Raw genomic sequence first — 27778 nt, 5'->3', positions numbered from 1 at the left:
TGACGTTCAGTGACACATTCTTCCATGTTTATGAAACGTTGGAGATGTATCAAAGACGTTCTTGCAAAAAAACAAAAACAAACCCGTAATATATAAATATATTTTACGTCATCAATCATCATTGTTGTGTACTGTTACTGTATGTATACAGGACAGCTGGCTTGACACCCCGTCCGACATGTTATTTGTCGTTATGTAATTGTAAGGTTAAACGTTTTTAATCTCGACCCAGCAATAAACCTCCGTCCTGGTGTAGCCTATCACGGGCTGAGCGATTCGTCGATGTGTGTGCCGTCCCTCAGATGGACGTTAAGCTGGGTGTCCTGTCTGCCAGTATTGGTGAACGTTAAAGAACCCACGGTGACGGTGTCCTTCGTGAAGAGTAGGCGAGCTATCGCCGGCACCCTGAAGAAATTACAAAATTCCTTCCCTAACCTTTGTCGGACGTCAGGCCTTGGCAGCCTGTTCGTGAAAGACTTGGGTCAAGCCTTCCCTGTCCAACCTACAGGAAATTAGGAATAAGGTGGCAATTAAGAAGAAGACGAAATGTTATCTCGATGAGAAAATCTTCAAATTTTCAATTTTGTTTGAAAATTTCAAATTTTCAACTTCAAATTTATTTCTCAAAGAAAAACTCAATATCATCGATGACGTAAGAATTATGCTAATTAATGGATCCTGACCTGAGGACCTTGAGTCCTAATCTGTGTGACAACTTCCCATTTCAATATCCTATCCATTTCAGTGGAATGTATCTGATAAATTTTTGATTTCCGCCCAAGTAACTGATTTCAGATCATTGTTCAGAGGACAGAAGTTGGGAAAACCATGAACGCAGGAGAGCAGCTTGTCCAGATGCTCTGCCGGATCGGTTATCCCGAAGCGGATTGCCTCCGCGGATCGGATCTCGATTGGATGTTTAACTCACCCTCTGTCGCTGCGTTTCTCTCGTGGCTCTGTGACAATCTCGGTCCGCAAAACGTCGTCTCGGAGAAAGAGCTTCGAGAAACGGAGAAGCTTTTGAGCTCCGGGAAGCCTCTGCTGGAACGTTCCGTCCTGGAGATTGCCGTCCAGGCTTTATCGAGCGGTCCGCTGGGCGTACGCGAAGAGCGAGATGTGGACGACGACGACGCAGCAGATCGTGAGCTACGCGATCTGGAGATGGAGATTAGAAGGTTGGAGAATGTAAGAGCATCGCACGTGCACCGCCGGAAGATGCTGCAGGTTGGTTTGCGTGTTCTGTCGTCATAAAAACATGTTTCTCATTGATCATGCCATGGGTGAAGTGAAGCCTTTTAAACGATTTGTGTACATGTGGCAGACTTCCGTCGATTGGTGGATATTTGCTTATTTTGTCTCAATATCAGAAATGTTAATGTGAATAATGGAATTATTATTACTCGCCGTGCCCATTTATTACTCATTGCTTCGGTCTAATCAAAAGTCGGCATGTTGTACGTCACAAACATATTGCATGTCTATCTGTGAATCTCAATCAGGATGTAAAATTAAGTGAAATAAGTGAAAATTAGAACGACACTCTGACGTCACGACGTCGACTGCTATGCCTCCGCCCACATTATTACATCATTATAATACTTCTACCAAGTTTGATTTAAATCCATTCAGCTGTTCTCACGTTACCACATTTTCACATGACCTTTGACCTTGACCCCAAAATTTAATCAGTTCATGTTTACATCGTCATACACACCTGTGCAAAGTTTGATTTAAATCTATTCAGCTGGTCCCACTTTGTCACAATTTCACCTGACATGATCTCTAACCTTTGACCTCTTGATGCCAACATTTAATGGGTTCATCTTTGCATCATAATACTTATACCAAGTTTGTTCAAAATCCTATCACTGGTTCACGAGTTGGTGTGGCAACATCATTTTTATTTAAGATGACCTCTTGTCGAGATTACTTTGACCGTGTGACCCCAAAATCTAATCGGTTGATCTTTCCCTCATTATACATACACTAGGGCATGCCCGTACTATATATAAGCTAGGACGTGCCCGTACGTGGGTGCCCGTTCCTTGCCAAAAAAAAAAAAAAAAAAAAATTTGTGTAGGGGTGTGTGTGTGTAAACATCCTAGGGCGTGCCCATACGTGGGTGCAAAAAAACATGCGTGCAAACAACAACAACAAAAAAAAACTTTGAAACCACGTGGCAGTAACGACCACAGAACCCCCCCCCCCCCTCTATTTACATGAATGGTTTGGTCCATTCGCAACGACCACAGAACCCCCCCCCCCTCTATTTACATGCAATGGTTTGGTCCAAAGCGAACGGTTTGGTCCATTCGATGTGATTCGATGATTCGATGTGAATGGTTTGGTCCATTCGCAACGACCACAGAACCCCCCCCCCTCTATTTACATGAATGGTTTGGTCCATTCGCAAAGCCAAAGCGAACGACCACAGAACCCCCCCCCTCTATTTACATGAATGGTTTGGTCCATTCGCAAAGCCAAAGCGAACGACCACAGAACCCCCCCCCCCCCCTCTATTTACATGAATGGTTTGGTCCATTCGCAACGGCAAAGCGAACGGCGAACGGCTAAATCGCCATAGCTCGGTAAGTACTTGTCCGATTAATTTCAAACCTTGAAAAGGCACATCCTCGGGTCCCCAGCAATATACCTGGCAAGTTTCAAGTATATCGGACCGGTAGTTGTCGAGAAACAGCGGTCACAGACAAACAGACAAACGTACAAACGTACAAACGTACAGACAGAGATTACTGGAATTATAGATAGATGTACCAAGTTTGACTAAGATCCCTTCAGCCGTTAGGTTTTCGTTGCCGCGATAACTTATCACGGACGGATGGACAGTCGGACAGACAACCCGAAAACGTAATGCCTCCGGCGACTTGGTCGACGGACATAAAAAGGATATTTTACAACATTGTGTTTTTACTGTTCGGTTACTGTTGTGTTGTTTCAAACAGGTATCTTTATGCTCAAACAGACGCATTTTTCTTTCAATTTGAGTAAATCTATTAACTTTCCAAGGATAACGGTTTATGATTCTATGACAGTAGGAACTGCTAAAGCTCGAGGTCATGCTTCTTCTTCACTAACATATATATATATATATATAATTATATATATATATAAATATATATACGTATATATATATATATATATACTGTATATACATACATATATACATATACATACATATATACATACAGATATATTGTTGCGGATTCGGGGGTCGGCTCTCCCCTTATCAAGGGGGGGTTAAGTCCCCTTGTCTTTTAAGCTGGCCGTCCCACAATCCTGGAAGCTATAACGCTCCTTCCGGTCGGAATTAGCTTGGGTGATTGGTCAATGAAGTCCCAAATACCTACTTACTAAACCGACCGTAAAGCAGGTAAATAACTCCCGCTCGAACCACGGATAAGATGGAAATTGCCGAGCGGTTAGCAATCCGCGGCCCGAGCCATTAACAAAGACTAACCCGATCCTGAGCGGTTTCCAAATCGTGCCACAGGTACTCAATCGAGAAAAGACCGAAACGATCGGATAAGAGGAAACCAGAGTAGGGGAAGAACAAAGAGTGGGTTTATTACAAATGTACAAGAAAAGATAGTCAGGGCCCTTAGGGATATTTTGGGGCCGTTTGGTTCAAATTCTTCCAAAAGCACCAAATTTGGCCCAGATGTTGCCCATGCCATACTCTTTCGATTTTTGACGGGCGCCAAGACGGGCGCCCCCCCCCCCCACGGGGGGCCCATATTGGCGAAATACTAAATGGCCGCCACCCGGATTAGAGGAAAATCAGTTAAATAACCAAAAGGGTTGGAATCATGTATGAAACCACTTTTCAGGGGTTTTAGAGGTCGAGGAATCCAATTATGATGTTATTTTCATGATTCGAGGTCAAGGTCAACCCTCAAGGTCATCTTAAAGGTCATTTTTGAGTCAAACATGTCGGTTTTTGAGTTTTTTGTCAAGATTTACGCGAGGTTCACCATTTTATGTTTCTGGGTTGGGTAATCGAACTCTGACCTTATTTTTGACAAGTTATAAGAGGAAATATTTACATGTCTATTTCCTAATTTTCAGGCATATGCAGTTCATCAGTCTAATTACAAAGGTACGGATTTTGATGTTTTATGAACTGTATGCCATATCCTTGTGTTTAATTTTTATGTGATCATGAACCGGGTTCATGTATACATGATTGTATACATGTCATAAATATGACGTCATAGGTCATGTGATCTGGCGGCCATATTGGATTTTATGAAAACCTTAAAAATGGATCCCTGCCTTCATTTTTTGATCGATTCATTTTGAACTTTGACCACTTATAGTACGCCATGTGATTGGATGCATATCCTAATTATGACATCATAGGTCAGGTGACATGGCGGGATGGACCGGTATGGTCCCCGGATCATACCGCCCTTGGCGCCCGTCAAAAATCGAAAGAGTATGGCATGGGCAACATCTGCGCCAAATTTGATGCTTTTGGAAGAATTTGAACCAAAATATCCCTAAGGGCCCTGACTAAGAGGAAACAAAAGGATGTACAAGGAGAAGAAGAAAAAGCAGGACACAGGGCAGGCTTACCTATACAGTCTTAACTTATTACGACCCCAGGACGAACAGACACCCTCACGGGATTGTAGTGGTAGGGGAGGAAGGTCCAAGCAGATGGTCCAGGCGATGGGATCTGGCGCCGGTCCACTCCAGTCCAGGCTCCGGTGCCGCGGGCAAAACCCGGCAGGCAGCTTTGCGCGTATCGTCGGACGCGAGCGGACCTTACGTATCTCGGGGGGGGGGGGGTGGGGGGGTGACTGGAAGGCTACGCACGGGATAGACGTATAGCATGCCAATGCGCTCTCTCTCTCTCTCTCTCTCTCTCTCTCTCTCTCTCTCTCTCTCTCTAGTAATGTTCGTCTCAACAAGGCAGTTCGTATCAAAGGGCACCCTCACGCAGTTCTTCTTGCACGCAGTCAGTACAATGCAATCCCCGGCGCAGTCCGTTGAAACAAGCGCGCCTCCCGATCAATAAGTTCATCAAGCGCCTTTCCCAACGAGTCCGTAAAAGGGTTTTGTGCACGCGCTTATATAATGCGCTTTGAGATCAATGCGCGCACTTCGAAACCACGCCCGCCAGTGAGCTTACCTCAGCCCTGGTTGGTTGGCGAGGGCTCACCAGCTCAGCCCTTGACGGTGAGTTGACAGGGCTACGCCTCGTTCCCGGCGCTCCGCCCCCTTCTTCCTCGAGCTTGACCGCGTGGTTAATGGCGTTTGTTTGAGCAAACTTCAGCTCAACGCAGCGAACGCTGCTGGCAAGCGAAGGCGCGTAATAGAATTGGGAGAGAGGTTGGCAAAATGGCCAGAATGGATTGAGACCTATTCTTATTTCATTGATGCAACGCAGATTCAACTATCGGGAACACGGCCTTACCTGAAACACATAAGGAAATAACTAAAGTTCCTATGGTGTCCTACGTGTTGCATATGGACTAACTATGGGTGCGACCTTTAACCTTTTAAATGATGGAATATTATTTACAAGTATTTACAAACTGAGGGGTTCTCAAAACCGCAACACTACACACACTACACACACTACACACACTACACACACTACACACACTACACACACTACACACACTACACACACTACACACACTACACACACTACACACACTACACACACATACACACACATACACACACGAACATCTTTTATTAATAAATTATTATGATTATGGCCGATTGGCTAGCAGGATACATTATACTATTAGAGGTACAGTATGTGCCCACACCTCTGACCTGTCTAGCTTGGGTTTGAATCTCAACCCAGGTATAAACTTCCATCCTGGTGATTCATATGCAGGGTGATACATTGGTGTGTGCCGTTTGTTGTAAGGACGTTGGGTTGGAGTAGCTGTCTGCCAGCATTGGGAGCGTTGGGTATTAAATATCCCAGAAACGTTATCTTTGAAGAGTAGGCGAGTTCTCTTTGAAGAGTAGGTGAGTTATCTTTGAAGAGTAGGCGAGTTAGCTTTGAAGAGTATCTCAGTTGAAGAGTAGATGAGTTATCTTTGAAGAGTATCTCAGTTGAAGAGCAGATGAGTTATTTTTGAAGAGTAGACGAGTTACCTTTGAAGAGTATCTGTTGAAGAGTAGACGAGTTATCTTTGAAGAGTAGGTAAGTTATCTTTGAATAGTAGATGAGTTATCTTTGAAGAATAGATGAGTTATCTTTGAAGAGTAGGCGAGTTATCGTTGAAGAGTAGGCGAGTTATCGTTGAAGAGTAGGTGAGTTATCGTTGAATAGTAGGCGAGTTATCTTTGAAGAGTAGGCGAGTTATCTTTGAAGATTATCTCATTGAAAAGTAGGCGAGTCATCTTTGAAGAGTATCTCAGTTAGAGTGGTCGAGTTATCTTTGAATATTATGTCATTGAAGAGTAGGCTAGTTATCTTTGAAGAGTATCTCAGTTAGAGTGGTCGAGTTATCTTTGAAGTGTATCTCAGTTGGAGTGGTCGAGTTATCTTTGAAGAGTATCTCGGTTAGAGTGGTCGAGTTATCTTTGAAGATTATCTTATTGAAGAGTAGGCTAGTTATCTTTGAAGAGTATCTGTTAGAGTGGTCGAGTTATCTTTGAAGAATATCTCAGTTGGAGTGGTCGAGTTATCTTTGAAGAGTATCTCAGTTGGAGTGGTCGAGTTATCTTTGAAGAGTATCTCAGTTAGAGTGGTCGAGTTATCTTTGAAAAGTATCTCATTGAAGCGTAGGCTAGTTATCTTTGAGGAGTATCTCAGTTAGAGTGGTAGAGTTATCTTTGAAGAGTATCTCAGTTAGAGTGGTCGAGTTATCTTTGAAGAGTATCTCAGATTGGTCGAGTTATCTTTGAAGAGTATCTCATTGAAGAGTAGGCTAGTTATCTTTGAGGGGTATCTCAGAGTGGTCGAGTTATCTTTGAAGAGTAGATGAGTTATCTTTGAAGAGTATCTCATTGAAGAGTAGGCTAGTTATCTTTGAGGAGTATCTCATTGAAGAGTAGGCTAGTTATGTTTGAGGAGTATCTCATTGAAGAGTAGGCTAGTTATCTTTGAGGAGTATCTCATTGAAGATGAAGGGTAGTTATCTTTGAGGAGTATCTCCGACGCGTTGAACAATTTACAAACCTCTGCCTAATTCACCTTCAGTAAAATGTCCGGCCTGGCTAGTTGGGCTGTGAATGACTTCCCCGCTTGACCCCACCAGAAGGTGGGGATAATTGGGGCCGTTGAAGAAGCATCGATGAAGATGAATAATGATAAAATCTCCTTTTGTTTCGTATTCATCGGAGTGGTTTGAATTTACATATATTTCAACGTACTGCACAAGTCAAGGTGTTGGAGATTAGGAAAAAGCACATGAAATATCAAACTCTGTCAGACAGACGAGGTTCAGTGAACAAACCTTTTGTGCTTTTGGACACAACCAGTAATGGAATGAACGGACAGGAAAAGAGGTGCGATGGGAGGGCTCGAGGAAATGCTGAGATTTATAAGTCAGGAGGTTGGGATGGGGCTAAATGGGGTAAAGGAGGATCGAGGATTGGGATGGTTGAGTGTCATAAGAATGAAACACCATGTTCCTTTAATTGTTTTTTAATATTTCTAACTTAGCCAAATGTCTCGCTCTCCGATGTACCCTAACCCGAACCCTTAACAGAGCATCGGTGCTGCCAAAGGAGTTTCCAGAGCAAGGGTTATAGAGTAGCTTGCCATTGCCTTCCCAGCAGTACTGAGGGCAGGAATTTGTAATTTGGCCTACTCTTCGCATCGGATAACGTGGGGTCGTTAACGTCCACCAACTAATGCTGGCAGACTGGACCCCAGTTTAACATCTATCCGAGGGACGGCACACATTGATGAATCACCCTGCTTGTGAAATACCATGATGACTGCTTCTAGCTGGGTCTGGATTAGAACACAGGTTGGAGGGCTTACCTCGAGGCCATCTTGCCTAATAGTGTAAGCCAATTAGCTTCTTCTTTTCCTCCTCTTCCATCCCCACTTGCATCCTGTATCCTCCTACCATCCTCCTCGCACTTTCTCCGTTCCATGTTGCACATGCAACACTTCTAACCTACTCCTCTGCATAATCTTCACCACCTCGACCCCTATCCTCTCTGCCCCCCCCCCCCCATTAATCCCACATTCAAACTACTTAACCTGACCTCACTTCTGAACCGCTGCTCGCCTGGCACAGCGAGTACCATCTTGAATAATTTGGGACATTCAGGTTATCAATCGGCAGCGCTGCCCTGGCTGACTTGTTGGACCAACTACACTAGCTTGCTGTCTCCATCCTGTGTGCGCACACACAACTCACCTCTATAACCGCTCACCTCCTCCCCTCCCCCTCTTGTTCTCATTTTCACCCTCGATACTCGACTCCTCTCCCCCACTCATCTCACTCCCTCACTTCCCCCAAACCAAAGTAAAAAAGTAAAATTTCAAAAAGTAAACACACTCGATGCTTTTCACACTATTCATGATTTCAAGTGATTCGCAATCCACAAACAGATCAACTAGATCTGCTTTGTTTGCTCAACTTCCAATGTCATCTGTTTGATCAAATGACTTCCCATGGATAATTGATACCCATTTTGCACTACACACTGCTTACCCAGGCCGGGATGCACTTACCCCGGGGTAAAGAAATTCTTACCCCATGGTTATTTACACCGGTTTCGCTAACCCGTCGTTTGCTTAATCCAGGACGAGCTTCCGCGGGGTATTTCAGTGCCTTTTCACACTTCATTTGTGATTACCCTCACATGAATCGAATTGGACCCACAATGCTTTGCTATACAGTGGCCGCATGAATCACAACATAAAAAATGGTGCTCATTCCCAATTTTTTTTTTTTTTTTTTTTTTTTTTCATTTTCATATATTGCAACGAAGTAGTACGCGAACCTACCAGAGTGGGTGACGCTGTTGACAGCTTCGAAGATTAAGAATATTTAGAGCGATATTTCAGGTTTATCGATTGTTTTTGCGCTTGTATTGTCCGTGGCTTTGGCGAGCAACATTCTACATGTCGACCGAGCACCAGTAAACAATACTTTTGACCTTTGACCACACCCTATTAAATAAACCCTTGCCCAGCAATTAAATAAACCCACTCGTTCACATGACTTCTAATACCCTGTGGTACTAGTGTTAACTCCACAATAACTCTGGTCCTGAGCAGGGTTAAAATACCCCATGATATTGGCCCTATGAATTCCTTTTAGTGTGAAAGCTCCGAATTTTGGGAGTTAGCGGTGGGTAGAATCAGATTTACCTTCGAGATACCTCCGAGGTTTTCAAGTGTGAAACGGGTATAAAGGGGGTGAAATGTTACTGCATCGCCCTCACCCCTCCCCTCACGTCATCCCCTTGTTATTGTAGCAAATCATTTGTCGTGATTGAGATTTGGCATTCGGGCGGCTAGGGTAAAAATTTATCTTTTTATCATCTTTGCCATTGGGTTTTTTTTTTATCACAGTTGCCTATTGATTATCAAATTTGATGGTTGGTTGCAATGCCATAACCCCATACAGTCGAGTCAAAATTCCCCTCTGTGATGATCCCTAGACCTCCTCCTTTACCACATCTCTCCATCACTTTTCTTCACCCAATTTGTGCTCTCACATCCACAGCTTTCAAAATTCTCAACACTGCTGCCCCCCCTGCCACCCTACCATCTCCTCACCCAACTGACTGCATGCTTCATTGCCCCTCCTCCCCTTCCCCCTACTGCCTCCCCACTCCAACCCTCGCTAACTCACATCCTTGTATGTCCTCTCTCTTTCTGCCCAACCGTGATAACACCTTTCCACTGAACCAACTCCATCTCCACCTACAAATACCACTTCAGAATTCTTTTTTCATACGAAACCTTTTCTTCCTGACCGAGCTTCTTCTTCGATTCATCGCCCTTCCTGTTCCCAATGCGCCCTGCTATGACTTGCAAAGCAACGAGGTTTATTGTGAAATAGCAAATAATGATGTACGTCACGCTAAGCCGTTTATTATGGACAGCACAGTAAACCTGTGGACAAGGTACTGTAGGCCAAAGCCTGAGATTTGTGTTACATTCACCTGTGGTTGAGGAAATGTTACTCTGTATGACTTTTATGTTTTCTGATACTTTCGTTTTTCACCTTGTCTATTCCGGTGCTTAACTTCCAAATTTCCGTTTACCTCTACGAAGGATCGAACCAGGAGTATGTCACGTCGACTGTCCAACCTACAGCACCAGGAGGTCATAGTTACCCAGCAGCTAAATGCTTCACGCAAGGCCCTGGAAACGGAGAATGGGGAAATCAATGTGACATTGGACGACCTTGTTGCTCACATTTCGGACATATCAAAATTCTATTGTCATGATGGCATCCAGGGTGCAGGCGGTTCTATCGGAGCACGGCCATTCCTTTCTGGGCAGGATCTGACGAGTTACCTTGCAGCAGAGGAACGCTTGTTGAGCGACTTGGCCGTGTACGTGCTGAAGGCAGAAGTGAAGGACGACGAAGCAGTAGAGACCCGAGATCGCAAGGAGTGGCATCGACAATGCGTGCAACTGGGCACCGAGTTTGCACTCATTCGCTGGCAACTGGCTGTCAATCGTTCCCGAGAGAAAGGACTGAAGGCAGCATTGGCATGGGCAGAGAAACGTCCAAATCGGCAAGCTTGCATACTGGTAGGTCTTTGACAACGTGCGGTTGTCGATTCGCAATTGGTTTGATGGTGAGCGACCGATAACTCGAATCACAATTTCGGTTGCAATTGACAATGATGACTTTGAAATGTATTGTCTTTGCTCTTTTATTTACGTTATTACCTGATATTAAATATGAACGTTCTCGTTGGCACCATCAGAACAAGAGACCCCTGTGCGATCTTTGTGCCCGGCTCGGAACTGTTCAGAAGGACCTGGATTTGACAAAAGCGGAGGTTTATGTGTTGCGCGAGTCCACTTTGCCCCTGTTGTTCCAAGACATTACTCCAGCTGTTTGCGCACCGGTTGTTTGTGAAGAGCTTGAGGGAAGGCTCTCCAGGCAGGCTGCATTGTCCAATCATCATGATTGGCTCATCCATAACCTTACTGAGCAGAGTGAAAGATTTGACTATTTGAGGACTGCATTTGAAGGAGAGCTAAAGCACCATCAGCAGGTATTGCAACAGAGCTTTTGGAATGTTTCTATTAACCTCCTTCTGATTTACCGATTTTTCTTTGTACAAGTCGATACTTTTTTTTCCCCTGGACGTCCGGGCCTCGTCTTGAAAAAAAATGAATGAATGATCGTTTTAAGGCCATTTTCCCCGCTCGAGCTAGGGTTCGCCTTGCGGGCCCCATGACAATCATGGTTCCCTGTTTGAGGCAATGTTTTTATGGCCGGATGTCCTTCCTGACGCCAACCCTTGGTCACGCTCTTACCCTGCGCAGGGATACGGTGTACCTATTCTAAATCGGGGTACGCACTGGGATCATTCATCCCAGCAAGCTGGTACTCAATTTGCCGACCTCAGAAGGATGACAGGCTGAGTCGACCCCCCTGGCGTTAATTCAGCGATCGACCGGGATTCGAACCCAGGATCCTAGGATCCCAAGCCAGCACCCTAACTCCCATCCCGACTGCTGATGTGCCAACAGTCGCACCAGGTTGCGTCAGTGCACCATCCCGACTGGTGCCAACGCGCGAAGCCAACACCAGGTTTACTAACTCGGTCGAACCTTTACTAGCTTTGCTCCGCAACTCAGTGGAAGGAGTCTCCTTAACAAAAAACTACAAAATGGTCATTTCAGCTTATGCGGATGACATTTGTGTTGCTGTTTCCAGCCAAAATGATGGGGGTGAGGTCTCTCGATGTCTGTCCCAGTTTGAGCTCACTTCCACGGCAAAAGTAAATTGGAACAAAAGTGTTGCCTTATGGGTGGGCCCCAGTCCACCTTCCTCAGCTCTGCCTGTGTTACCAGGAGGAATGCAGTGGAATAAAAAGGGGTTTAAATATTTAGGGTTATTTCTAGGATTGCAAGCATATGAACAAAAAAATTGGGAGGGTTTCTTGGAAAGAATTAAGCAGAAACTAGCTAGATGGAAACGGTTGCACCACCTCGTCTTGCGGTATGTAAAAGTACACCGGCGCCTCCTAATGTGTTTACTCTGTGAACTTTGAACACAAAAATATACTCTCCAGCACGAAGTGCCAGAGTCATAAAGTTTTCATCTTTACCATATTTCCAGTTGGTTCAGATCGTGAAGAATGTTGGACACTCTTTGCATGTACTGAAGACTCTTTCCACCCAACTGCAAACGCTGTTCAGCTCGGCAGCATGGCGTGATCACGACAAAAGCGATCTCATTGGACCAAGTGACTCGACCATGACTCGGTGAGAGGTTAATGTAGGTTTTTCCTCAGCCTGGTATTTCATATAACTCTTGCTTGGCTTTCAATTCCCTCACACTCCTACCCCCACACCACTTCAGATTCCTTCTTTCCCTGCTTTTTGTTTTCCCCTCTCGGGTTTCACATTTTTCTGCTGACTTCATTATACGTGGGTGCGTTGAAAAGTGATGCTTCCTTTTCTTTTTATCCAAAATGGGCAAAGATATTCGAATGAAACTAAGGTCATCCCACATATTACTTCTTCCCACCACTGGGTGCAAAGTTTTGTGATTCTGACATGAAATGCTTCAGTGCTACAATAGTCAAGATGGCATAGGGCAGCACGACGTTAGTGATATGAAGTGTAAATCGCTGGAGATGGGAGTCGGGATGACTGACTGGAGATGGGAGTCGGGATGACTGACTGGAGATGGGAGTCGGGATGACTGACTGGAGATGGGAGTCGGGATGACTGACTGGAGATGGGAGTCGGGATGACTGACTGGAGATGGGAGTCGGGATGACTGACTGGAGATGGGAGTCGGGATGACTGACTGGAGATGGGAGTCGGGATGACTGACTGGAGATGGGAGTCGGGATGACTGACTGGAGATGGGAGTCGGGATGACTGACTGGAGATGGGAGTCGGGATGACTGACTGGAGATGGGAGTCGGGATGACTGACTGGAGATGGGAGTCGGGATGACTGACTGGAGATGGGAGTCGGGATGACTGACTGGAGATGGGAGTCGGGATGACTGACTGGAGATGGGAGTCGGGATGACTGACTGGAGATGGGAGTCGGGATGACTGACTGGAGATGGGAGTCGGGATGACTGACTGGAGATGGGAGTCGGGATGACTGACTGGAGATGGGAGTCGGGATGACTGACTGGAGATGGGAGTCGGGATGACTGACTGGAGATGGGAGTCGGGATGACTGACTGGAGATGGGAGTCGGGATGACTGACTGGAGATGGGAGTCGGGATGACTGACTGGAGATGGGAGTCGGGATGACTGACTGGAGATGGGAGTCGGGATGACTGACTGGAGATGGGAGTCGGGATGACTGACTGGAGATGGGAGTCGGGATGACTGACTGGAGATGGGAGTCGGGATGACTGACTGGAGATGGGAGTCGGGATGACTGACTGGAGATGGGAGTCGGGATGACTGACTGGAGATGGGAGTCGGGATGACTGACTGGAGATGGGAGTCGGGATGACTGACTGGAGATGGGAGTCGGGATGACTGACTGGAGATGGGAGTCGGGATGACTGACTGGAGATGGGAGTCGGGATGACTGACTGGAGATGGGAGTCGGGATGACTGACTGGAGATGGGAGTCGGGATGACTGACTGGAGATGGGAGTCGGGATGACTGACTGGAGATGGGAGTCGGGATGACTGACTGGAGATGGGAGTCGGGATGACTGACTGGAGATGGGAGTCGGGATGACTGACTGGAGATGGGAGTCGGGATGACTGACTGGAGATGGGAGTCGGGATGACTGACTGGAGATGGGAGTCGGGATGACTGACTGGAGATGGGAGTCGGGATGACTGACTGGAGATGGGAGTCGGGATGACTGACTGGAGATGGGAGTCGGGATGACTGACTGGAGATGGGAGTCGGGATGACTGACTGGAGATGGGAGTCGGGATGACTGACTGGAGATGGGAGTCGGGATGACTGACTGGAGATGGGAGTCGGGATGACTGACTGGAGATGGGAGTCGGGATGACTGACTGGAGATGGGAGTCGGGATGACTGACTGGAGATGGGAGTCGGGATGACTGACTGGAGATGGGAGTCGGGATGACTGACTGGAGATGGGAGTCGGGATGACTGACTGGAGATGGGAGTCGGGATGACTGACTGGAGATGGGAGTCGGGATGACTGACTGGAGATGGGAGTCGGGATGACTGACTGGAGATGGGAGTCGGGATGACTGACTGGAGATGGGAGTCGGGATGACTGACTGGAGATGGGAGTCGGGATGACTGACTGGAGATGGGAGTCGGGATGACTGACTGGAGATGGGAGTCGGGATGACTGACTGGAGATGGGAGTCGGGATGACTGACTGGAGATGGGAGTCGGGATGACTGACTGGAGATGGGAGTCGGGATGACTGACTGGAGATGGGAGTCGGGATGACTGACTGGAGATGGGAGTCGGGATGACTGACTGGAGATGGGAGTCGGGATGACTGACTGGAGATGGGAGTCGGGATGACTGACTGGAGATGGGAGTCGGGATGACTGACTGGAGATGGGAGTCGGGATGACTGACTGGAGATGGGAGTCGGGATGACTGACTGGAGATGGGAGTCGGGATGACTGACTGGAGATGGGAGTCGGGATGACTGACTGGAGATGGGAGTCGGGATGACTGACTGGAGATGGGAGTCGGGATGACTGACTGGAGATGGGAGTCGGGATGACTGACTGGAGATGGGAGTCGGGATGACTGACTGGAGATGGGAGTCGGGATGACTGACTGGAGACTGGAGATGGGAGCTGGGTGCATCATTATGATGCTAAGAATAAGGGATGGTCAGTGGAGTATCGCCACAAAGGATCATCAGCGAAGACTTTGGCTCCATCAGATTTTCATCTTTTCCCCAAACTTAAGGAAACCTTCGTGGAGAAATGAAGATGTCGAGGCCGTACTGTGAAGCGCTGGTTAACTTCGCAAGACGCGCAGCTCTATCATGACGGCATCGCAAAACCTAATGAACGTTGGCAGGAATGTGTGGACTGCATTGGTGATTTTATTGACATAAATATGCACCATGGTAGAATTAGGAATTATCTCAGTATCTGTCCTTGTTTCATTTGAATATCTACCTGTTGTGGAGAAAAAGAATCGGAAGCATTACTTTTCAACATGCCCATGTATACACAAAGAATTAAGTTAAGCACCCCCCCCCGTTTTTTTACAACCTCGCACATTACAAGTTTGTTGTCGTCAAAACAGTGTAATATACCCATGATATTGCTATATTTTCTGGAGAAGTGATATTATGGTCACATAAAAACATAACAATCATGCCGTTTTCAATATTTTATTCTGAATAATTTAAGGTGAAAATTTTTGGGAATTTTAGGCATATTTTCACCTCAATTTAAGTATGGAGCTATAGGTCCATCACGGACAGTGTGGATGACGTTTATGTTTTCTAACGTACAGTCATTGTTCTGAGAAGACCTCTAGCGATCTTTGCGTCAATAACGTGTGTAGGACCCACGTGATCGGATCACTGACTCAACCCTACGTCTCATAGACCCTGTAAGCCGTCGTATGCGTTGCTGTGGCAGGTTGAACCCCCTCGAGCACGTTTGGGACATGTTGGGACGACAAATTGCGAAGATGGTCCCTCCAATAGCCAATCTGGATGAATTGGAACGTGCATTACATCGGGAATGGAACAACCTGCCACAGCAACGCATACGACGGCTTACAGGGTCTATGAGACGTAGGGTTGAGTCAGTGATCCGATCACGTGGGTCCTACACACGTTATTGACGCAAAGATCGCTAGAGGTCTTCTCAGAACAATGACTGTACGTTAGAAAACATAAACGTCATCCACACTGTCCGTGATGGACCTATAGCTCCATACTTAAATTGAGGTGAAAATATGCCTAAAATTCCCAAAAAATTTCACCTTAAATTATTCAGAATAAAATATTGAAAACGGCATGATTGTTATGTTTTTATGTGACCATAATATCACTTCTCCAGAAAATATAGCAATATCATGGGTATATTACACTGTTTTGACGACAACAAACTTGTAATGTGCGAGGTTGTACAAAAACGGGGGGGGGTGCTTAACTTAATTCTTTGTGTATATATACAGTATTGGAAGTCATTATGGAAAAAACATAACACAAAAATGTCTAAATAAGATGTAATTGCAACTGAGATGTATATAATATTGATGCGGATCTCAGCGTCAGCCTTTCCCCTTACCAAGGGGGGGGGGGGGGGGGTTAGTCCCCTTGTCTTTGACGAGCCGACGGGATCCCCACGCCAGCAATTTTGCACCGAATTGTCAAACTACCAGTACCAATTTGGCCACAATAGATGACCTGTCGCGTCAATGAGGGCTCTTCCCAAACCCCTACTACCGAACACGGCCCTGCATGTTCGGCACATATTAGTTTCCCGGGCCGTGTCTGGGGTCGGCTTGTCCGACTCGTACCAGGCGGAGTTGATGGTCCCGGCTGCCGGGGTCTGTACCGGCACGGGGCTCGACACTCCCACGCACGGTGACCCAGCCGGCTACAATTAAAACACCTCACCTGGTAAGGTGCCTGCCTCCGGAATTCCAATTGCCCCCCCACCTCCCCGTAAGTCCTATTGGGGCATTTGTCCGTGGCCTACTGTGTGCCACCTCCGGAGCCGCCTGCCATGGTCCAAATCCCGCCAGGCGCTGGTCCACCAGCCTTCGGACCATGCTTTCCAGGTCAGGGCCCCTTTCGGGGGCGGACCCTCTCAGGGGGCCGCCACCATTCATGGGCCCTACCTGTCGCACCGCCACTGCGTGGCGGTCGCTTCCCCGGGCCATGGGCCTCGCTGCTTCCCAACGGGCCGCAGCGTCGGCTGCCTGGCTCAAAGTCCGCGGGCGCCACATGGCGAGCTGTTGCCGCAGCTCGGGGTCCGGGAAGGCCTGAATGAAATGATCCAGCGCCAAGCTTTCCTGGGAGGTCGCTGCCATGTCTGCGTGTGCGATCCCTACTGCGCGGCGAATGTCATACGCAAGCTCCCCGATGGTCTCCTGGGGCTTTCTTTTTTGCACTGCGAGCTGAGCTTTAACAAGCTCACTCTGCTGTTCAATGCCAAAACGATTAATTAAGGCCGCACGGAGGTCTGGCAGGGTGATAGCACCCGGTGGTAAGGCCGTCAGAACCTCCGCCGCCACGCAGCGCCTCCACAAGGTGTACTCCACCTTCGTCCGGATTCCAACCGTTCCCCCTACACACGTGGTCGAATTGCACCAGGTACGCCCTCAAATCACTCTTGCCATCATACGGCGCGAGTGGAACCTTATGGCCGCCCGAAGGCCGGACCCCGTGCGTCGCTCCCTGCGGAATTAACGCGGGGCCGAACCGTTCGGGCCCCCATACTACACTATTCCCTGGGGGCTCGCGTGCGTCCCTCGTCCCTCTAAATACTGCCCCTGTCGGTGTCGATGCCTGGGTTGCCTCTTCGCAACCCGCTACCCACTCCATACTCGCACACCCTGGCTCACCAACACCTCTCGCACTCCCCATGGTCGGACATCCCTGCGCACACTCTCTCTCCACGCACTCCGGACCAGTCGCACACCTTACCATTGGCCTCTCATGAACACCCGGGTCTATGCCCACTCCCAAGCTCATCGAACCTCCCCTCACACCATATACATTTCCGACATCATCGCCACTCACCTCGGCGCTTCTTCCTCTTCGCCTCTCCCCCGCCACCTGCAAACTCTTTATTTGGTTAGCAAGCACGTCGTCACGATGTGAACACAGACCCTGTACAAATTCCATCACCTCCTCCTTTATTTCATTTTTAGTCTCCCGCCGTCTCTTTTTAATTTCACTCACCTTCTTCTACCTCCTCTAATTTTTGTTTCACCTCTTCTATTTCCCGGTGCGCCCCCACAATGTCTTCTTCTCAGGCCACCTTGGTCGTCTCTTTATGGGTCCTGACTTCTCGTTCCCTCGCCCCCAACGTCTCTACCACCTCATCCAACCTCTTTGTCAGCCCCTCGTGTACCATCTGACATTCTTTCTTCGTCGCTATCAGTTCTTTTTTTATTTCTTTTTGTGCTGATTTCAGTCCCCCTATCATGTCTGTGTTCTTACCCACTTGTTCCTTTAACTCTTTTTGTCCCACTGTCAGCTTCTCTACTTCCCACGTCAACTCCTCTATACCCCCCTGTTACCTAGCCGTACTCTTCCTCACCTCCTTCTCCACGCGCTCCTCGCACTGCTTTACCTCGTCGCGTACCCCCGCGACCTCTTCGCTCAACCCGCGCCTTATGTCCTCCCCCATTTCTTCTATTTCCCTCTTAGATGCCACCCTCATTTGTTCCAATTCGTTCTTTTGGGCGTCCATTTTGCTTTCCAGCCCGTTTTTTACCTCCTCTAATTTATCCCCCATCTGTTTTATTTCCCGGGCAGATTTGTCCCCCATTTCCCTCAATTGCCCCCCCATTTTATGTTCCAAATTATTTAACCCGTCTTTCATCTGTCCACCAATTTCCTTCATTTGGCCCCCCATTTCCTTCATTTGGCCCCCCATTTTGTTTTCCAATTCTTTCATTTCTGCGCTTGATTTGTCCCCATCTACTTTCAATTGGTTACTTAGTTCTTCCGTGGCTTCACCCGACCTGACAATAAAGGCCCTCATTTGCGCCATAAAGAGGTTCATGTCCATTGGCACCGCGGGCTCGGCTACCGCAGCCATGTGCGCGGCGCCACCATTTTCCTCGCCTGCCACCCCTACTGCTGCACCCTCATCAATTCTCTCCTCCATTGCCAACTGTCCTTTCCGGGGGTCCTGGGTTAGTTCTAATTCCTCATCCTCCTCATGTACCCCCACCGGCATCCGACCATCTTGGTTATCCATGGCACGAATTTAAATTTGGTTTTATTAATTAAATTTCAGCCGCTCGTAATTTGGAATGCGTTAGGCGAACTTCGGGTCCAATCCCACTCCTGACACCAATTATTGCGGATCTCAGCGTCGGCCTTTCCCCTTACCAAGGGGGGGGGGGGGGGGTTAGTCCCCTTGTCTTTGACTCGCCGACGGGATCCGGGGCTATGACGTCGCTTCCGGACAGCGTTGAGTAGGGTCATAGGACTGATCACTAATACCTAATTACCAACGCTGCCCAGGAAGCAAGGAAATAAGCCTTGCTCGAATCGCGGTTATAGGTGGAAACGCCGAGTGGTAGCGAACCGTGATCCGAGCCGTTAACAATGACTAAACCCGATCCGAGCGGTTCTGATCGTGCCACGCTTACCCAATGGAGGAAAACACTGATACGGTCGAATTAGGAAAGATAGGAAGAACAGATTGGTTTATTACACTATGTACAATGAGAAGAAGAAGAACACACAGTGCAGCCTTATACAGTCTTATACTTATCCCAGGACACGGGCCCGTTCACACTCACACTCACACGGGGATTGCAGATGGTCAGGTTGATGGTCAGGGATGGCGTCCAGGCAGTTCGTTCTCCGGGCCCCCGAATCGCACCGCGAAGAAGATGGTCAGGACGGCAGAAACTCCCCGCGGGTCGTTGGCGCGGATCGGACAATTACGGGGCGAACGGTAAGCTGGGCTTGGCGGTTACGCTGGCGTGGCTGCGTACGTAATAACTGGACCGGCGCTATATGCGCTCCCAATACGAATTAGTATGCGCTCCCAATACAAGTCCTTTACAAAGTGCAAACCGTGCAAGTCCTCACAGCCCTTTGCTTCAACCAGTCCTCTCAGCACAGTCCTCTTGATACCAGCGCGGTTGCGTAAGTCCTCCTTCACGCACGAATCGTGCAGGTCCTCTTACAGTGCACTCTCCCAACAAGTCCTTTCACAGTGCGCTCTCCCAACAAGTCCTTTCACAGTGCGCTCTCCCAACAAGTCCTTTCACAGTGCGCTCTCCCAACAAGTCCTTTCACAGTGCGCTCTCCCAACAAGTCCTTTCACAGTGCGCTCTCCCAACAAGTCCTCCTAGCACGCCCTTTCCCCACGAGTCCTGATTGGTTATGGCTCTTACCGCTGCTGTCTCCCCCGCTTCAACCTCGACGCCGTGCTCCTCCCTCTCTCAGGCCTACCTCGTGTCATTTGACCAGGGAGCATCCTAATGCGTGGTGCAATAGCCAAAATGGGGCGCGGTATGGATTCTGCCCAACGAGGTAGATTCGGAGGGTGGAGGCAAAATGAACGTGGCCTATCTTATTTCTTTTATGCAACGCAGATGATACTAGGGAAATGGCCTTATACTCACATAGACTATGACATAACTAATATCCTAAATGGGCCTACGTGTTGCTTGTGGACTAACTGGGGGCAAACCTTTAACCTTTAACCTTTAATGATGTTATATGTACACTCTCAAAACCGCAACAATATATACACAATGCATTATTACAGAAGGTATGCAAAAATGAAATGGATACGTTGTACAAATGCATAAGTACTTTGGTTGTGAGCTCTTTGCTTTATGTGGAGCACAAAACCTTGTTTTCATGGTCCCATATGGTTCGCCATTGTGGAATGGCAGTCAAAATATCCTGTAGCACTTTCACAAATCATCCGATGTGTTTGACTGATCTTTGACTTTCTCATCTATATAACCCTATTTGTGAACGTCTGTTTGCTCTGTTGTGCCTCATGGACAGCCGAAGGAAGTGACTTACAGAGGGAGGGGGTGCATGGGGGGTAGCTTTTCACGACAAAAAACATGGGCGCAATAGATTTAGATTAGGGGTGTGGCAGCAGGGCGTGCCCAAGGGGCGTGGCTTCCTCTGACTATAAAAAACCCACAAAGAATATGGTGTTAACAGAAGGGTATAATAAACAGAATATCAAAACTAAATTGCGTGACTTTTTATTTTCCAGGCAACGCCGGGTAACTCTGCTAGTTATCCATATAACCCCATATCGCCTCAATTATGTTCATATCAGGACTTTGTGCAGGTGAAGTCATATTTTGGAGTGTTCCATCAAACGTTTTACATTCCAGATAGTTTTTCACCACATCGGCTGTCTGTTTAGGGTCATTGTTATGTGGGGAAGACGAATCCCCATCTAATGTGTTGTGTTCCTGAGAGAATGGATCAGAACCTGGCTGTACCTGTTGGCAGTCTGTTTACCTTAAATTTGATGTAAATCTCTGAAATGCTTGGCTGAGATGGAGCCCCCACACTCGTATTGATCCACCCCCATGCTTCACTGCAGTTGTTGTACATTGTTATCCCGTTCTCAGGTCCACTTTCAAACGCACTGCTGTTGACTATTTCTAAATAGTTCAAACATCACCTTCTTCCATGGTTTGTCATTCCACTGCTTAATTTTCGCTGTCCATTTCATCCTTTTTGTTTGGATGCCTCTCCTCACCAAGGCTTTTCGGGTAGCTACACATCCACCGAGACCATCTGGTGCGAATGTATATCTTACTGTTTTTGAAGAAATGTCAACGCCTATACTTTTCAGCTCGGTAGTTCGCAATATCTCGACTGTATCGTCGTCTATCATGTAGAGAACATACCCTAAAATACTTAACATCACTTTTGGAGAGATTCGGCTTTTTTCCTCAACCGCTTCTTTTTTCAACAGTTGCAGTTTTGGGTATCCTGCTCAGGGTCTTCCATACGGCCGTTGCTGAAACATGAAGTCGAGCTACAATCTGCTGCACGGAGTAGCCTTCATTAGTATATGCTTTTCCTATGATATTTTCTTCCTCGGAGCCATAGTATTTACCGAACATTCACAACACAATGATATATAAACCTATATTTTATTAGTTCTTATTCAGGTGTGGCACTTTCTGATTGCTTACATGACAACCGTTCATAGTTTACCATATCGACACATGACTGTACTATGGAATATTTGATTTGTACGCAAGAGATGCAATTCGATTGCATGTTGTTTGCATTTTACACCCAGATTTTCCTCTGTTTCCATGACTGTACTATGGAATATTTGATTTGTACGCAAGAGATGCAATTCGATTGCATGTTGTTTGCATTTTACACCCAGATTTTCCTCTGTTTCCATAATTACTACTAAAGGTGTGTGACCAAGGACAAGTAGATTAGATTTTGGTGAACATCCGGATACTAGAAGTGATTCTTCATCATTGAGAGATCAGGCCAAAAACGATATATAGCACAATATCTCAAAACGTTATGGCTGGATTTGGACGAAACTTGGTGGACAGGTTGGGTGTGTGACACGGAAGAATTGCTTTTATTTTGGTGAAGATCCCGATCCAGATGTGATTTTTTTTTTTTAAATTGGTCCCATCCTGAAGGAGTTGCGAGACTATTGTAACGTGTGTAGCATGCGTGTCCACATCTATATTTTCAGTTGAAAATTATTTTTTCTCTGCAACTGCTTGTCCGATCGATGCAAAACTTTAAAAGGTAGGAGGGACTTTCCATGGAGAATATTTTATTGCTAACTCTGACGTCATAGGTCACATGGTATGGCAGCGATATTGGATTAAACGAAAATATTTTGACATCCCCTTCTCTAAAGCCACTCAGCAAAAAAAAATATTAAACTTGGTGTACATCAACTACCCTTGGGGTATATAGTTAATGATGATATCATTGGTAAAGTGGTATTCCAGCCATAATCAAAATCCTTATCCGAAAAATGTGAAAATTCATAGTCGTGGCCAAAAATATTGGCACCCATGCACTTTTTTCAAATAACACAATATTCTCTAAAAATAAGTCTCCACAGTTCTTTATTTCACTGTTAATATCACAGAACCTTTGTTTTTGATTCAGAACTTAACATATCCTTTTAAATCGGGAAATAAAAAGAAATGGCATTGACAAAATTATTGACACCCTCGACTTAATATTTGGTAGCGCAGCGTTTGGACAAAATAACTGCAGTCAAGCGCTTCCCAAAGTCATGAATGAGCTTCCTCCACCTCTCTACTGGCAGTTTGGCCCACACTTCTTGTGCAAACTGCTCCAGTTCTCCCAGATTTGAAGGGTGCCTTTTCCAAACTGCTGTTTTTAGATCTCTCCACAGGTGTTCAATGGGATTTAGATCTGGACTCATTGCTGGCCACTTCAGAACAGTCCAGCGTTTTGTTTTGAACCATTCCTGGGTGCTTTTGGAAGTGCGTTTGAGGTCATTGTCCTGCTCCAAGACCCATGACCTTCGACGGAGACCCAGCCTTCTGACACTGGGTTGAACATTGCGCTCCAAAATGCCTTGGTAATCTCCTGATTTCATGATGCCATGCACACATTCAAGGTACCCAGTGCCAGAGGCAACACAGCAACCCCAAAACATCACTGAACCTCCTCCATGTTTGACTGTCGGGAAGGTGTTCTTTTCTTTGAAGGCTTCATTTTGTTTTCTGTAAACAAAGAGTTGATGTGCTTTACCAAAAAGCTCTAATTTGGCCTCATCTGTCCACGAGACATTCTCCCAGAAGGATTTTGGCTTGTTCAGGTGTGTTTTGGCAAAGTCCAGTCGCGCTTTCTCAGCAGTGGGGTCCTCCTGGGTCTCCTACATAGAACCCCCTTTCATTGAGTTGGTGACGGATGGTGCAAGTTGAAACTGTCATACCTTGTGTCTGAAGGTCAGCTTGAATCTGTTTGGCAGTTTATCGAGGTGCTTTGTCCACCATTCGAACAATCCTTCGCTGCAATCTTAGAGCAGGTTTTCTCTTGCAGCCACGTCCAGGGAGGTTGGCTACAGTGCCATGGGCCTTAAACTTCCTGTTAACATTGTGCACGGTGGACACAAGAACATCAATGTCTCTGGAGATGGACTTGTAGCTTTGAGATTGTCCGTGCTTGGCTACAATCTTGTGTCTGACCTCCTCAGACAATTCTCTGGTTTTCTTTCTTTTCTCCATGCTCATTGTGGTACACACAGTGACACAAAACAGCAGAATGACTCCTTTTCTCTATTCAAACTGGTTGAATGAGTGATTTTTATATTGCAGACACCTGCAACTGACCACAGGTGATTTCAATTCCAAAGTAAAGGAGAATAACCTGCTTGAAATCTAATTATTTCTAACAACTTCTAAAAGGTGCCAATAATATTGTCTAGGCCATTTTAAGATTTCTGTGTGGAATAAGCTAGGATTTATTCATTTTTTCAGCTTTTTTTCTTTTGTTCCACTGCAAACGAAAGAAATGCGTATGTGGATACCAAAATATTTTTTCATTTCAACAATTTTCTGGAAGAAATGGTGCATTATTTGAAAAAAGTACAAGGGTGCCAATATTTTGGCCACGACTGTATATCTGAGCTACAACCCGGTGTGTGTGAAAAATAAAATTTATGACATCATTGGTCACGTGGTCTGGCAGCCATATTGGTTTGAAAATAAAAACGTAAAAAAACCTTTTTCTCCAGAACTGCTTAAGGTGAGGCGAGAAGATGCTCTCTCCGGAGTGCTGTTCTCGTTAGTTTTTTTAATTTTTTTTGTTAAGTGGTTCTTAACCATTGAGAGATGTGGTCAAAAACAATACTAAAAGTTGTGGATGGATTATGACAAATCTGCCATGACAAGAACAAGCTAATTACATTTTGGTTGAAGTACTGATGCAGAGCCGGCCTATCAGTGGGATGCAAAACGTAAACTGTTGAGCCTGGCTCTACTGTATGTGCTCTACCAAACCTGGTTCTACTGTATGCACTCTGACGAGCTGCATGGCTCTACTTTATGCGTAAACTGTATGTGCTCTACCAAGTCCCCTTCTAGTTAATACTGTTTTATATATTCCTTTTCACTTAACTATCCCTTTTTTGCCTTCACTTTCTCAATTTGTATGCCAACAACCTTTCTTCCTTTTGTGTTCTGTCTTCTGTTTTACAGACTATACCAACTCCTTGGAAATGCTCAAGAGCTCGTGCCTACTTACAGTGGCCTGGAAAAGCTTGTGGAGGAGACCTTTGAGGAGAATGTTTCACTGGAACTGCGGCTGGCAGACATTAGGAGTCGTACTCAGCACAGGCTCTCTGAAGTTGTGGGAGCATGTGATTCCCTTCAGAAAGTTGTGTACCCAACACCAGCAGGCTTTCAGTATGGCCCTCCATTGCTTACGCCAAAGGTATGTAGAAATTGCTCTTCTGCTCAAAAGTCTTATGTGAAAAGGGGTTGGTGTGGTGAGGTGGGGGAAACGATATATAGCACGATATCTTAAAGTTGTGGATAATTTGGGCAGGTGACAAAGACAATCCGATTAGTTTTTGGTTCAGGTCCGGATGTAGATTTGGCCTATCAGTGGGTACAAAACATGGATTGTTTAGCCTGGCAGAGGTAATGCGGTTTTCCGAATGACATTCTAGTTTGTCTGCCAATTTATGCAAATGTACGCTGATGTCTCCAAATGTCCATGTATTGCAAGTAATCTCTGTACAAGCTAGATCAATGTTTTAAAGGATTTTTGCATGTTGAAAAAACTTTTTACAATTTATTTTCTGCACTGGTTTACCTTGTATCGCATTCCACTGTCCCCAGACTGTACATGATGCCATCCAGGATTTGGAAGAGAAGCTCCAATTGCTCGCTCCCCATGTTTCTGAACTGTTCCGTCAAATAAAGACGCAGCAACAAAGACTAGCAGCCTCTCCGCACCTCCGTACCAGACGTGAGCTCTACGTTCACTTCCTCCTGCAGCCAGACCTTCTTCCACGCATTGTGGGCGACTTGGAACAGGGAAAGGTGGTTCAACAAGCTGGTGTTCCATTCCCATTCAAGGTGGCTGGATCATCTGGAAAAGCTTGGAAAAACGTGTGACAAACAGTTGTTTTGAGTCTTACAGGTTTCATGATATTTTATAAACGTTATGTCGCCATTGTTGGCATGGAGGGGTACATCTGCAGTCTGGTGTCTTGAAGACCCAGTTTGAGTTGAGCGTTTGAAGTTTGAAGTACTGTTTTGGTTTTTTAAGACTCGTTTCCCCTGCTCTGCTGTTTCTACCTGCTTTGCATCATGGTATTGTTGGCCTGCGACACCCTCCCATGGTGTGGAAGAAAGAAGAAAATCGAATTTTGCAGTGACAGGTCTTTGTGACATTCACTGGATTCCTCAAACTCCCTGTTTTCCAGGGACAATCCAGGACATTAATAATAATAATGCATTTATTTATGTAACCGAAATTGTGTTCGAAATAAAATTACTCATATAAACAGTAGTTGATTGTATTTTTGTTGTTGAGTTGTGCTTCTATACGAGAAATATATTTCGAAGGAGATGAAGACTGTGAACTGTTGTCATTGGCCTCTCCCATGGATCTGCAACTCTGAGTGTGCTGGTCCGCACCGGCGCGCCGATCCAGCCTGCGAATACGCACCTAGCCTGAATGGCGCAATGTACAGTACTGGATGATTGTCGATGAATATCGGACAGGGAAGGTGGCAGGCCTAGCTTGAGCTGTCCACAACTTGTCCCTTTGGAGTTTGAGTTTTACTTTTAGTAGGTGCCGCATTGATTTTTATCTCTGGTTGAGATACTGGACCATCAAATCATTGTAATAATTGGATCCCGAGCATTGGTTGAGTGGATCCCGAGCATTGGTTGAGTGGATCCCGAGCGTTGGAGTTTTGTCTTTTTCCAGTAGTTTCAAGAAAATGGACAATGCTTTATTTCCTGATGGAAATTGGAAATTATCGACAGTAAAACTTCTGGCGTTCCTTTTGAAATGTGCGTGATGAATGCTTGTGCCATCTCACATTTTGTCGATGATGAAATTGTATTATGAACACTTTGTAAACACTGAAAGCAATAACCTTTTAATAAGTGGTTTTAGCTTCTGAATTTAGCTCTTACACGAGCCTTGACTTTGTATACAAAAAAAAAGAAAAAAAAAAGTGTTCTCATCCCTCAGTACCGTTCAATGAGATGCATTGATCTTTACCTCGTCGTTTTAAATGGTCTTCATGTGGAACAGGTTTATGTCTTTTCCCTCTCGGGCAAACGTCAGAATTAAATATTTTACAACATACATTTGTATCATTGCTACAATTGACTTTTGTACTTATGCTGAGCTTCCTAAAAACAGTACCGGTAACTGCCAACCTTAAAAACTTTAAATAAAATTCTCCTTTAATCCATTATCACTTCCAATGCACAACAATTTGGTCTGTGTTTGTACTGATTTTGATGATTTCGTTTTACATTATTATTGGACAAATATCCCTGACTTATTTAGCTTTCTTATCTCCAAACTATGTCAGTAATATCACAAACGAAATGGAAATTGATGAAATTATTTGCAAGGCGTTTTTCAGAGTTCAACCTTTAGCATCATGCCTGCTATGAGAACTCGCTTCCCCACCCACCAACCCACCAACCCACACTACAAATTAAGATACATAATATTAATTGCAATAAACTAGTGAGCACAAGATATTACATGACTACACTCTTCCATTTGTGAGGGTAGACTGCTTATCCGGTTAAAGGATAAACGTCAATTTAATACTGTAGACACTAATGGAACAGTCTTCTTGTCCAGCTCTAATGTGTTGTGTGATTATAACATGACTGATTAATGAAGAACCAGCAGCAGAGACGTGGCTACTTCACTTGCATACGAAATAGTGCCATTGTCATTTATAATTGTACACCGCTGCATGACGTCATCG

The 27778-nt window shown here is 45.9% G+C and overlaps 2 protein-coding genes across 2 annotated transcripts in view; both read left to right on the top strand.

Annotated features, from left to right (window-relative positions):
• POLN (DNA polymerase nu) overlaps positions 1–27778 on the top strand; it is a 94621-nt gene that overhangs the window by 100 nt on the left and 66743 nt on the right. The gene's annotated exons all lie outside the window — the stretch shown is intronic.
• Positions 88–27137, top strand: HAUS3 (HAUS augmin like complex subunit 3). The gene is made up of 6 exons (XM_068099165.2): positions 88–1224; positions 10238–10723; positions 10903–11196; positions 12270–12415; positions 25005–25239; positions 25650–27137. The coding sequence occupies exons 1-6, from the start codon at positions 829–831 to the stop codon at positions 25926–25928; spliced, it is 1836 nt and encodes a 611-aa protein (XP_067955266.2). The 5' UTR covers positions 88–828; the 3' UTR covers positions 25929–27137.

This window comes from Myxine glutinosa, chromosome 1 (genome assembly GCF_964187855.1).
Source record: "Myxine glutinosa chromosome 1, kmMyxGlut1.1, whole genome shotgun sequence".
Classification (NCBI taxonomy): domain Eukaryota; kingdom Metazoa; phylum Chordata; class Myxini; order Myxiniformes; family Myxinidae; genus Myxine; species Myxine glutinosa.
This window is presented reverse-complemented; position numbering and strand designations above follow the sequence as displayed.

Coding starts and splice junctions, on each gene's coding strand:
- HAUS3 (XM_068099165.2), top strand. CDS start 829: ATGAACGCAGGAGAGCAGCTTGTCCAGATGCTCTGCCGGATCGGTTAT. Junction 10,724..10,902: donor ATCGGCAAGCTTGCATACTG/GTAGGTCTTTGA, acceptor TGGCACCATCAG/AACAAGAGACCCCTGTGCGA. Junction 11,197..12,269: donor AGCTAAAGCACCATCAGCAG/GTATTGCAACAG, acceptor CCATATTTCCAG/TTGGTTCAGATCGTGAAGAA.